General features: G+C 34.0%; 1 protein-coding gene across 11 annotated transcripts in view; it reads left to right on the forward strand.

The window, feature by feature from the left end:
• Positions 1-13,201, forward strand: part of ERGIC2 (ERGIC and golgi 2) — a 63,246-nt gene that overhangs the window by 28,105 nt on the left and 21,940 nt on the right. For 7 of the 11 annotated variants that reach the window (XM_078339011.1, XM_078339009.1, XM_078339010.1 and 4 more), the window contains 5 exons: positions 3,679-3,748; positions 5,547-5,689; positions 7,213-7,321; positions 9,446-9,492; positions 10,766-10,836. In XM_078339011.1, the coding sequence (XP_078195137.1) occupies positions 5,584-5,689; positions 7,213-7,321; positions 9,446-9,492; positions 10,766-10,836 (333 nt within the window). In that variant the 5' untranslated portion in view covers positions 3,679-3,748; positions 5,547-5,583. The remainder of the gene's footprint in view (positions 1-3,678; positions 3,749-5,546; positions 5,690-7,212; positions 7,322-9,445; positions 9,493-10,765; positions 10,837-13,201) is intronic. The other 4 variants (XM_035255946.3, XM_035255947.3, XM_054238232.2 and 1 more) reach the window with 1 other exon arrangement.

Below are 13,201 nucleotides of genomic sequence, written 5' to 3' on the forward strand. Positions count from 1 at the left end.
GAAGAAAGAGATGCTTATTTACCTAATTTGTTTGTTGATATCTTTAAGTTGTTGTAATTATGCCAGTTCTACTGGAAAACATGAGGGGAAAAAATTCTGTTTATTTGGGGGTGGGGATTGGCAGTAGAGGATGGACAGGGAGAGGAGGATTTTTTTTTTTTTTAATGATAGTGAACTTTAGTATCCAGTTGCATGTTATAATGGCTTCCTGGTACAAATCGTAAAAATATATCAGATTTGAAAGGTCTCTCAAAAGAAATCAGGCATAGTCTGGAACAACAACAGTTAGACCAAAAAAAAAAAAACCACAGCCTGCAAATTTCTTTTCTTTGAGGGTTGATGTTGTAAGTGAAAGAAATGGCGATTTTTTTTTCTTTGTTAGAAGTTACTTTTAGGCAGTCAATGCCTGCTAAAAATACTGTTTAACAGTTTCCAAATATTTATTATAATTTTCCCTGTTAATGTTATGGTGGACAAATTATTTAACCTCTCTGTGCCTTAGTTTCCTCATTGGCAAAATGAAATAATAATAATACCTAACTCATAGGAAGGTTGTGAGGATTGAATGTGTTAAAACGTGCAAAGCATTTAGAACAATACCTGGCACACAGTAAACACTCAATGCCTGTTAGCTCTTGTTCTTTTTTGTTTTCCTTTTCTAACATCTATAGTTACAAATGTTGCGGTGTTAGTCAAAATGTAGACTGAAGAAGACACTGTTTAAAATAATATCTTTCTGACCCCAGATTGATTACATACTCTTGATTGGTATGGTTAATATGTCCTTAAACTCTGCATCATCCAGTTGCTTGTTTTCTTAAAGTATTATCCTCTTTTAATGACGAAAGCATAAATTCTTCCTTTCTACTGCTCCATATAGTCTGTGGAAGGGTTTTTTTGTGAGTGAATGCTATAGGATGAATTCCATAGGAGGGTAAATTCCAAAGGATGATAATGGATTAAGGAAGAAGAGAGGCATATTGAATGATCTGGGTGCTGATGTCATTGAGGAAATTATGAATATATCCAGACGTTAGTGGAATATGGCAACAAGTACGGAAGTGAGAGTCAGTGTGTACTGTGGTTTGGAGCATAGTTTCAAGTTCTACCACCTTCTATGTGGCCTGGGGAAATCGTTTGACAGTTCTGTGCCTCATTTCCTCATCTAAAAGTAGGATCTGCTTCACAGAGTCCTTTACAGGATTAAATGAATTAATATCTAAAGAGCTTCAAGTAATACATAGCACAAAACATGAGAGATGGTTGAGAAATGTGGTAAAACATGATACTTCTCTAACTTGGGAGTCTCAGAAATGAACTTAGGATTGGATTGGAACTGCCACCAATAGAAAGTCAGGTTTTATTAAGAGTACAGATAGGACAATTCCTTTTAGGAAAACTAGAAGTTATTGGATACCTTGTTTATGCCAGACAGTGGATTTGCCACCAATAGAAAGTCAAGTTTTGTAAAGATAACAGAGTAATTTCTTATAGAAAACTAAAAGTTACTGGATACCTTGTTTATGCCAAACAATGACTTATACAATAGGGTGGCAAGTATTCAAAATGGAATGCATTTCTTGGAGATAGGTTAGTGCCGAGCTTTCAGGAATGGGACTGGTGGAGTAGCTGAGTGGCAAGGTGCTCCGTTCTAGAGTGATATCTCATGAAAAATAGGGATGGAGGAAGCTAGAGATGGATAGGGAGCCACATTCCAGCCAGACTTTCAAGGGAGGAGTGTTGAATAGGTTGTATGTATTAGGAGATTTGTAAAACTAAGTGCTTGACATATCTTTATGCCTATATATGAATTAAAAGCATTTAGAAAGCTTATTATACAAATACAACATTATTGGAAGTTTTAGAAATACAATTCACTATTTTATTCATTTGTTTAACAGTGCTATACTCACTTTGTGATGGACATTGTTCTAGGTCCTGGGATAGTGGAAAAAGGAAAAATCCTTCTTGTGGATCTTACATTTTTACATATTTGCTTACTTAATCTGACATACTGTTGTGATTTGAAAGATGTGCTACTGTGGTGTTTCTGGAGAAATTTCCTTCCTTCCTTTTCTCAATGAATATTGAATACCTGTTTGCTAAGCACTGAAGATACAGAGATCAAGTTAGACATGGTTCCTGTTCTAACAGTCCACTGGAGAAAACAGAAAGTGAAAGAAGCAATTAGAAATAGTGTCATAAGGGTACAGTGTTCTAGACGCAGATAGACTTTGAGGGCCATGGAAAGTTTTTTCGTCTCCGCCTAAAGGTAGGGATGAGTAGACTGGGCCTTGAAGAGTAAGTAGGAGTTAGTCAAATGAAGAGATGGGGTAGGGGGAAGAAAGAACATTTCAGGCGGAGATAATAGCATATTTTAGGTCTTCAAAGTGATTTATTATGGTTGGAACACAGACTGTGAGGGATTGGGTTTGAAGAGAGGTTAGCAGGACCTGATTTTTGAAGAGCTTTGTAAAACATGTTAGGATAGAGTCCAAGCTCTTAAGTGCAGTGGGAAGGGAAGTTATACAAAGATTCAAAGAGAAATATTATATGATCAGATCTATGTATTAAAAGGACAATTTGTTCTTTAGCATAGAGAGAGAATTGGAAGGTTGAAGACTAGAGGTTGTTGAAGCAATGTAGTGATAAATTGTGGCAGTTGGGACTAGCAATGTATTTGGACATAGGGAATTTCTCAGTGAGCCTGAAGAAGAGAGGACAGGCAGATTTAAGGGAAATTTAGAAATAGCTTAAGTCTAAGGATGTAACCCATGTTTCTGGCCTGTGTGGTTGGGCTTATGGTGTTATCATTAACTAAGATAGGAGATACAGGAGGAACAATTTTGACAGGGCGAAGTATTCATTTTTGGACTTGTTGAGTCTGAATTGTTTGGAATGTCCAAATGAAAATGTAACAGAAGGCAAAGAATTATATATATCTGCAGAGAGATTTGGGCTGAGAATCAAAATTTGGGAGAAATCAACATGAGACTGAAATTGAAGGAATGGGCAATCATTTGGGGAAAGTGTAGAGGTTGAGAGGGGACCTAGTGCAAAATCTGAGAGGAAGATGAATCTGCAAAGTAATCCAAAGAGGGTGTTCCTGGTAGGATGAAAATCGGGAGTGTGATATCACTTTAGAGAATGTTTCAAGAAGAAAACGAAATAATAAACAGTGTACTTTCTCAGAGGTGCAGTTAGATAAGGACTGAGGAGTGTCTGTCCATTTAGTACTAAGGAAATTGACCTTGCTCAGAGCAAATTTAGTTGAGAGGTGAGAGTTGGGTGAGGAAGTAGTCACAGTAGATGAATGGGGAGAACTCATTCTTTTAAGTTGGCTGTAGGTATGCTGCCAGAGATGTATAGTTGGAGTTGGACTTGAGTTTAAGGGAGAGTTCTGTTTTAAGGAGAAGAGACATAAAGATATTTAATATTTTACTCAGAAAGAATGAGTAGAAATTGAAAGATTGAAGAAGGGTCAGTTTTTGTGCAGTTATCACTAAAAAGGTACAGAAAGTAAATTTGATTATCAGAGCTGAACAAGCTTAGCAGGCATGATGTATACCTAACAAACATTCAGAAGCTTAATTTATCAATGGGAATACCAGTTTTATAACTGATGGGGCTGTCAGAAACTGTCATCTGCTTTGTCTACATCATCTGTTTTTCCTTTAGAAAACTAAGTGCATGAGAAAAAAACCGTAATTCGAAGGCTGCTTTGTGAGCATGGAACCAGCAAGGGAAGGTTAGTTGCATGTTTATAATGGCAAAAGAAATCAACTTTTAATGCTTTCAACTCTACTTTAGAGTCGTAGCTCCCTGCTGGATTGATAAGAAGCTCTCCTGGTCAGAGCTTCTTTCTTTTAGACAGTATTCATGTTTACTGCCTATTTTTGATTCTCTGGCCCTTCTTTTTCTTTATGCATGTTCTTTCTCTTGTCTATTCTTTTATGTTAATCCTACCCATTAGATCTCAGATCCAAAATCTGTCTGCTTTCTTCTAGAGACATTATTTCCCTTATAGTGACTTCTGCAACTGTATGATTTATTCTGCTATTATGTGTTGATTTTATTAATAAAACTTTGATTACTAGGAATTCTTTATTATCTATAGGATTACTTATAAATCAGTTATAAAAATTACATAAATGTCTAAAAATTCAGTTATTTGATTGGCTTTATAATTTTAGATGCAGATGACATACTGATGAAAAGGGACTAGCAAGCAGCTATTTTTTAAATAATGTTTGAATATAAAAATAGATAATTTGGGAAATCTAAAGTTATATGTAAAGGCAATTAAAATTCTCTCATGATCTACTTTTAACATTTTTGTATATAGATGTTCAGTTTTGTTTCTTGTATATCTTTTCCTGTCTCCCATAAAATTAGGACCCATGTGACCATCTGGTCTTTTCTTATTTAATCATGACTATTTTATTCTGTCATTAATTTTTTTTTTTTTTTTAATAAAAGATTTTCAGGCCAGGTATGGTGGCTCATGCCTGTAATCTCGGCAGTTTTTTTGGGAGGCTGAGGTGGGTGGAAGGCTTCAGCCCAGGAGTTTGAGACCAGCCTGGGCAACATGGTGAAACAACTTCTCTAGAAAAAATACAAAAATTAGCTGGAGATGGAGGTGCCTGCCTATAGTCCCAGCTACTCGGGAGGCTGAGGTGAGGAGAATCACTTGAGCCAGGGAGGCAGAGGTTGTGGTGAGTTGAGATCATACCACTGTACTCCAGCCTGGGTGACAGAGCAAAACCCTGTCTCAAAAAAAAAAAAAAAAAAAAGAAAAAAAAATTTTTTTATGGTCACATAAAGATGCATTTATTCACCATTATTTGTACATTGGATACCATGGGTCTGTTTCTGTCTTCAGTATTTAAAACTAACACTGTGAGAAATATTCTCATAATCAAATTTTGTTTCAAATGTCAGATTATTGTCATAGGATACGTTCCTAAATGGGCATTTACTTAGCCAACAGAGGAGAGGTAAATATTTATATGCCTATTATTATTATTATGAGTAGTATTTATTATTATTTTTTGAGATGGAGTCTCGCTCTGTCACCCAGGCTGGAGTGTAGTGGTGCGATCTCAGCTTACTGCAACCCATGCCTCCTGGGTTTAAGCCATTCTCCTGCCTCAGCCTCCCGCCCAGCCTATATTCTTGTTAGTAATGTATGAGCAGGCCATTTTACTTAACTGTCATTCATTATTAGAAATGTGTTATTTTTATATATTTTCAATTTAATAGAAAAATTATCTTAGTTTGTATATTTAGACATTATTAGTGTGATTGAATTACTTTTCACTTTTTTCTTGCTATTTAATGTGTTTTTGTATTTAAATTACCTTTTATTAGTAGCTTTTGTCAGGGCATGAATGGGGAAAGGATAAATATGTGGATAAATACTATTTATTTTCTTAAGGAGAGATGAGAATGCTAAATTGTTTCGAGGACATTTGTCAGTTATCCTAAATTTAAAGAAACGTTTTTATCTCTTTAAAGGATTCATTTATTCATTATTCTTTCCTTAGCATGACTATATGAAGGAAGAGGAAGCTTTTCCTGAAGATGAGGCGACTGAATCGGAAAAAAACTTTAAGTTTGGTAAAAGAGTTGGATGCCTTTCCGAAGGTTCCTGAGAGCTATGTAGAGACATCAGCTAGTGGAGGTACAGGTAAGTAGCAGTTCACATTAAAGTTAGTACAATTTCTAAGTGATCCAGTCAACAACATACAGAAATTTAGCCATGAGGAAGAATTTATCAATGAATTCTGCAGTAACTTTGTAAATTACCTGTCTTCATGTCACTCTTTTGGCTCTCATTTTATTCTCATTAATATTCTCTATAGCATCCAACTCAGTACTATCTGTGCCTTTGGCTGCGTTTATTAAAACATTAATAAATTGGCTGGGGTGGTGGCTCGTGCCTGTAATCCCAGCACTTTGGGAGGCTGAGACGGGCAGATTGCCTGAGGTCAGGAGTTTGAGACCAGTTGGGCTAACGTGATGAAACCCCATCTCTACTAAAAATACAAAAAAATTAGCTGGGTGTAGTGGCATGTGCCTGTAATCCCAGCTACTCAGGAGGCTAAGGCAGGGAAATTGCTTGAACCAGGGAGGTAGAAGTTGCAGTGAGCTGAGATTGCGCTACTGTACTCCAGACTGGGTGACAGTGAGACGCCATCTAAAAAAACAAAAACAAATGAAAAACAAAAAAATTAATAAATTAAACCAATGTTACTGCTTTCTGCCCCTTCCTAAATATATGACCTTGAGGAAGTTATTCAAATTTCTGTCTTAGTTTCTTCCATAAAATAGGGATGATACTCATATTTGCCTCCTAGGGGTTACTGTATTATTAATATTTTCATAAAATGCTTAGAAATATGTAAGAAAAATATGTTACTATAACCATATTCAGTATAATTTCTTTCCCCATGAAGAACTAATAAAATAATGTATTTCACATGAGATTGGCATTTTATTTTGTATAATGGATAAGTTGCTCACTATTTCTAATTACTTGTGATTAAGTTTTGTTAATGAAAACAGTGCAAGTTCTTCTTGCAAAATCTATTTAAAGTATTTTGCCCTGGTATATAATAGTTTTCCTTTTTGTCAGATCTTTTACTCAGTTTTGTAAATGAGGTGATATATTTAGGAGATTGCAAAGTAGAAGAGAGTTTTGTTAGATACTTAGAGATGTTATTTGAGTTTCTGGCACACAGATTATTGTGGTTTCTCAGGATCTAAGAACTTAGGTTAGCTTTTTGGTTGTTTTAAATTGGGCTATAGACATGGATGTATTTTTAATAATGGAGCAACTGTTTCAAATGTTTGCTGTAAGGCATGCTTACTTTCATCTTTTATCCTGTCTGCAACACTGCTATATATAAGAAAATACAAATTTTGTCAAAACTATTTAGTGAGACATGCCCTTAAAATTGGAGAAATAAAATGCTTTCTTAGTAGTGCAAATGTTTACGTTTGTATTTGTATATATTAAACCTTTTGAGCTGTATTAGAAAAATATCTGTAATAAACATTTTGAATAAAAACTTTCTATAATGTTCATTCAAATGGAAATCACATTATTAGGCCTTTTCTTTTGAAAATTTAATCTCACTTAAAATAGTTTCCTGTTCTTTGCTTTTTTTAATTTTAATTCTGTTTTTCTTTTGTTGTTGGATTTCCCAGTTTCTCTAATAGCATTTACAACTATGGCTTTATTAACCATAATGGAATTCTCAGTATATCAAGATACGTGGATGAAGTATGAATATGAAGTAGACAAGGATTTTTCTAGGTAATCATTTTTTTTTTCTTGAAATGCCTTTAGATTCAAATTGTTTCAGAAAGAGCCTGTGTTTTAAAAAGAAAAAGTCTAACCTTCTAGATTTGGTTTGTTTTAGCTCTGAAGAAATAGTCCTGAAAAATTCTCATTGATTGCATGCATTAAGTGAAACCTTTTAGAATCATTTAAATAGTGGTTGAATTCTAAAACTGAGGGTCTTTGATTTAGCATGGCTTCATTTCAAAAGGTTAGGGGAATATTTCTCCTTAGATATGTATATTGTGGAAATTGTTTAATATTTGAAACTGGTTGAAATACCTAAGTGATCTGTGTGAGCTGGAAAATAAATTATCTAAAGATACATTGTATACCTTTTTGACTTCATATCTGTAAATTATACCTAAGCTAAATGTTTATGTAAATAAGATTACTTTTAAACTTCTGAAAATATAGTACCTTAATTATACACTTTACATGTATCCATTTGTATTATTTGGATTTCTTCAATGGACTAAAGATAATAGGTTTATAATATTTAGATTGCACCAAATAGGAAGACACATTTAGTTTTCAGTTACAATCCAGGTTCTGCTATTTTCATGATTTTAAGGAAGTTACTAAATCTATACTTCAGTTTAGATAAATGCTTCAATTTCCTTTTCTGTAAATTATAGATGGCAATTATAATATCTTCCTCATGAGGCTTATGAGAATTAAATTAGTCAACATTCGTAAATTGCTGTGTAACCATGAGTAGGTCACACCACTGACTTCTTTTGGACTTCAGTTTCTTTATCTGTAATGTATTATTCAAGATAGCATTGGTTTTCAAAGAGTTTGTTATTGTTTTCAGCACCAATGCAATACTCATCCCAGATGAAGTCTTATGTATTACATAGTTCACTGCATAAGCATGGTGAGGATACGCAGAAGCTTGTCTACTTGGCCTACTCCTGGTTCCTGTCTCCTGAGCCTAAACCCTTGGGTTGTTTGGAGCACGGTTTGAACTTTAGATGACTTTAAGACTTGGCTGGGCATGATGGCTCACACCTGTAACCTCAGCACTTTGGGAGGCCAAGGTGGACAGATCTCCTGAGGTTGGGAGTTTTAAGACCAGCCTGACCAACATGGAGAAACCCCGTCTCCACTAACAATACAAAATTTGCCAGGCGTAGTGGCGCACTCCTGTAATTCCAGCTACTCCAAAGGCGGAGGCAGGAGAATTCCTTGAACCCAGGAAGCAGAGGTTGCAGTGAGCTGAGATCATGCCATTTCATTGCAGCCTTGGCAACAAGAGGGAAACTCTGTCTCAAAAAAAAAAAAAAAAAGAATTTTATGAGGTTCTTAAAATCTGTAATTCCTATTGAAATCAGATGAAAATTATTACACAGAAAAAAAGGTTTGATAGAAAGCACAGGATGGAATTTGATTGTAGCCAGTCTGTTATTCACAATGCTTAGTTCTGGTATTTGAAAATTGATTTGATCAATTATTTGAAAACAAAAGGCAATGAAAAACATTACGCATCAGATGATTTACTTCTGGTAGTTTGATTGCATTTATCTGAGTTACACAGACCTGGTTTCCAGTATGGCACTTTAATGGTGAAGTGGTCTTAAGCCAGGCATTTACCCTGAACACCAGTGGTTTACTTGAAAATCTGTGAAGACATCCACTTATAGCTCCGTGATACAGAATAAAGAAGATCATATTTGTAGAACATCTAGCATAATGTTTGATATATAGTATTTGATAAACAGAGAAGAAAGACAATTTCTAATTCTAGATTTTGAGAGTTTTACTTTCTTAAAGAAACATTCTATCAAAAGTTTATGTAAATAGAGGTTTAAAAGTTAAGACGTTTTTTCTGAGTTGCTTAGAGTTATTGATTATAGAGTTGCCATTAAAGGATACTGTGTTGAAAACCTGTGAAGTCAGAAAGGCTTTTGGAATAAAGGCAAATAGAACTTATACTTTAAAGTGCCTTTGTTTTGGCCACGAGAAATGCAATTCAGATTTTAATCAACATAATTTATTCTGCTTGAAATCCAAGTTTTTAATAGATCAGTTTATTTATATTTCTCTCGTTTTGCTGATTAATTGGTAGATAGTAATGTTTAATATTTTTTCTTTCAGCAAATTGAGAATCAATATAGATATTACTGTTGCCATGAAGTGTCAGTGTAAGTACAGTTTCGGCTTGCTAAATCTCCTCGTAGGTTATGGTTCAAACAATTGCCAATCAAAAATGAAAACTGCTGGTTGTATTTTAACTTTACTTTTCCTTTATAATATTTTAAAATGTTACTGTGGTATTATTTAATAATACAAGGAGTACCTCAGCTTGTATTCTTTAAGTTTATTTTCCATAAAGAAAAGAGATTTAACTTTCGCATTAGTATAATTAAAAGAAAATTGGAGGAAATGTTTGTGAATCAGCATTCTAGTTTATATACAAACTTTCTGTTTTTCTTGTTTGTAGTACTAGCCTTTATACCATGTTTCACAAGCATATCCTTGTGTACTGTTCACTTTACCACCCTTTATGTTTACTCTTGTGTTTAAAAATACAGATCTAGTTCTTTTAAGTTAATAATGATAGGTTACCCACTTTTTTTTTCCTTCACTGGCCTCACTTGGTTATACTAGAATCAGAAAAATGCTAATATGCCAGATAGTGAATGTTTGAATCAATGCTGTTTTCAAAAATAAGGATGCTTTTACATGAAAAATGTTTTATAAGTTACTGCTTAAAAATTATAGACCAAGAACTCAAGAAAATTTTTAACATTTTAAGAGTTTGAAATAATTTTACCCAGTTAAAGATTAGTTTCAATGATGCTCCATCTCAGAACGACCTTGAATCTCTTTTTCTTTTCAACATATTTTTTCTTATATTTGTGGTTTTAAGAGATTAAAAAAAATACTTTATATCTAAACTTGGAGTTAGTGGTAATTCTGAATATATGACATTCGGCCTTATTTTGGATTTTTGAATACTGTTTAATTTTAGACTTTTCCAAGTAAAATTTTTTGTATGTTGATTTGTAGCTTTGTTTTAAGATTTCTTTTAATCTCTAAAAATATTTCTTGCACTTAATATTTTGTTCATTGGCCACTTAATACTTGTGATTAGGTTCTTACTGATATTTGCAAAGCTCTTCAATTCAGTAAAGCTTATCCTTTTTAAATGAGATCTTGAATTATCTTTTTTACTTAGCAAGAAGTAGAAAAAAACATTGCATTTTGGAATAATCTCCACCAAAGCTATATAAAACTGCTGTTTTAGCTTTTGAACAATAAAGCAGTATAGGAAGTAGTTTCACATACTTGGTGAGTTTTTTTTTTTTTTTCCTACTCGGTGAGTTTTCTGTTAGTTGTCTTAATTTGTTTATATTGGGGATGGTTTGCCTCCAACCATAGAATGTAAAACTTCTAAATCTTTTTTGTATGCAGATGTTGGAGCAGATGTATTGGATTTAGCCGAAACAATGGTTGCATCTGCAGATGGTCTAGTTTATGAACCAGTAAGTTTGATTCACATAGTTCTTTGAAATACATGGGTTGAGGAATTGCACCCTTGAAGACAGTTTTTATATCTATTTCTTTTTAGTTTTGTCTGAAATAGTTTTTAGTATAATTATCTTATTTCAAACGTAATCCATAGTCTTTGTAATAAATTCAGGGGGAAAAACAGAAAAGTTATGTTATATACCAAAGTCTTGAGGTGACCATTATTAACAATTTGGATGTAGTACTATTATCTGGTAATTTTGATCTAAGTGATTATTATTAGATACTTTAATATTTGCATTAGATTTTATACTGTTTTAAGAATAATTATTCTATCTTAACTTTGTTTTATTTCTTTTATTTTCTGCCATTCTTTATTTTTGTTTACCATCTTGAAGAGGGACTGCTTTTTCAACTTTTATTTTAGATTCATGTGGGACATGTGCAGGTTTGTTAGCTGGCTATATTGTATAATGCTGAGGTTTTGGGTTGATTGATCCCATCACCCAGGTACGGGGCATAATAACCAATAGTTTTTCATCCCTTTCCCTTCTCCCTCCCTCCCCTCTCTAATAGTCCCCACTTTCTGTTGTTGCCATCTTTATGACCATGAATACCCAACATTTAGTTCCCACTTATAAATAAGAACATATGGTATATGGTTTTCTGTCCTGCCATTCATTTGCTTAGGATTATTGCCTCCAGCTGCATTCATATTGCTGCAAAGGACAGCAGGTTGTTATTTTTTTATGGCTACATAGTATTCCCTGGTGAATGTATACCACATTTTCTTTATCCCATTTACCGTTGATGGGTGCCTAGGTTGATTCCATGTATTTGCTATTGTGAATAGTGCTGCAATGAACATCAGAATGCAGGTGTCTTTTTCGTATCATGATTTATTTTCCTTTGAGTATATACCCAGTAATGGGATTGCTGAGTTGAATAATACTCTAAGTTCTTTAAGAACTCTCCAAACTGCTTCCACAGTGGCTGAACTAATTTACCTTTTTACGAACAACATATAAGTGTTCCCTTTTCTCCTCAGCCTCTCCAGCATCTAGTTTTTTGCTTTTTGTTTTTGACTTGTTAGTAATAGCTGTTCTGACTGGCGTGAGGTGGCATCTCATTGTAGTTTTGATTTATATTTCTCTTATGATTAGTGATATGGAGCATCTCTTAATGTTTTTTGGCCACATGGATGTCTTCTGAGAAGTATGTGTTCATGCCCTTTGCCCACTTTTTAATGGGTTGTTTTTGGCTTGTTTGGTTAAATTTCTTATAGATTCCGTATATTAGACCTTTATCAGATGCATAGCTCGTGAATATTTTCTCCCATTCTGTAGGTTGTCTGTTTACTCTGTTGGTAGTTTTTGTTTTTGTTTTCTGTACAAAAGCTCTTTAGTTTAATTAGCTCCCACTTTTCAACTTTTGTTTCTGTTACAATTGTTTGTGGGGACATAGTCATAATTTTTTTCCCAAGGCTGATGCCCGCAATGGTGTTTCCCAGGTTTTCTTCTAGGATTCTCATAGTTTAAGGCCATTTAAATCTTTACCCATCTTGACTTAATTTTTGTATATGGTGAAAGATTTGCGCCAAGTTTCATTCTTCTGCATATGGCTAGCCAGCTCTCCCAGCACCATTTATTGAATAGATAATCCTTTCCCCAGTGCTTTCTTTTGCTGATTTTGTCAAATTCCAAGTGGGTGTAGGTATGCAGCTTTATTTCTGGATTCTCCATTCTGTTGAGGAGGGACTTTTTGAGATTTCTTTTACAGCAAAAATCTGTAGGTATGTTTTATGGATTCCAGCATGACTGTCTGTATCTTTCTGCTATTATCTTTTATTAACCATTTCCTCTGTTGCTCTGAACTGGGGAAAATCCCTTTCACGTGAGTTTATCTATCCTGTGAAAAATTTGCTTTAGGCTCTTTCTCAAATTGGTTTTGTTTGTATGTGGTCTTGTATAAATTCATAAAAGTTTCCAACATATGAATGTTAATTTAAAATGATTTAAGATGGTAATAAAGATTGCATTCCCATTTTTATGTTTCTTTTGGACACTGAGAATTTGGTATTTACCTATTATAGTCTTGAATGTATTCCCTAAGATTCATTTACACTGTTTCTCTAGCATTCTCTCCATATTCTAACTGTTGTGTTCATTCTCTTTTTTTCTCCACATTTATGAGATGCCTGATTTTATCTTTTATTTTTCTTCCCCCCTACAACTCTTATCTTTCTAGCTGGATTTTAAGCTCCTGAGAATACTTAGTTTTATTCTTTCACCTTTGTAGTTCTCAAAATGTATTGCAAAATGCTTTGCAGGTTTTAGGCAATAATGATATGTTAGAATTATACAGTTGGGACAATATTAT

Source organism: Callithrix jacchus, chromosome 9 (assembly GCF_049354715.1).
Source record: "Callithrix jacchus isolate 240 chromosome 9, calJac240_pri, whole genome shotgun sequence".
NCBI lineage: Eukaryota > Metazoa > Chordata > Mammalia > Primates > Cebidae > Callithrix > Callithrix jacchus.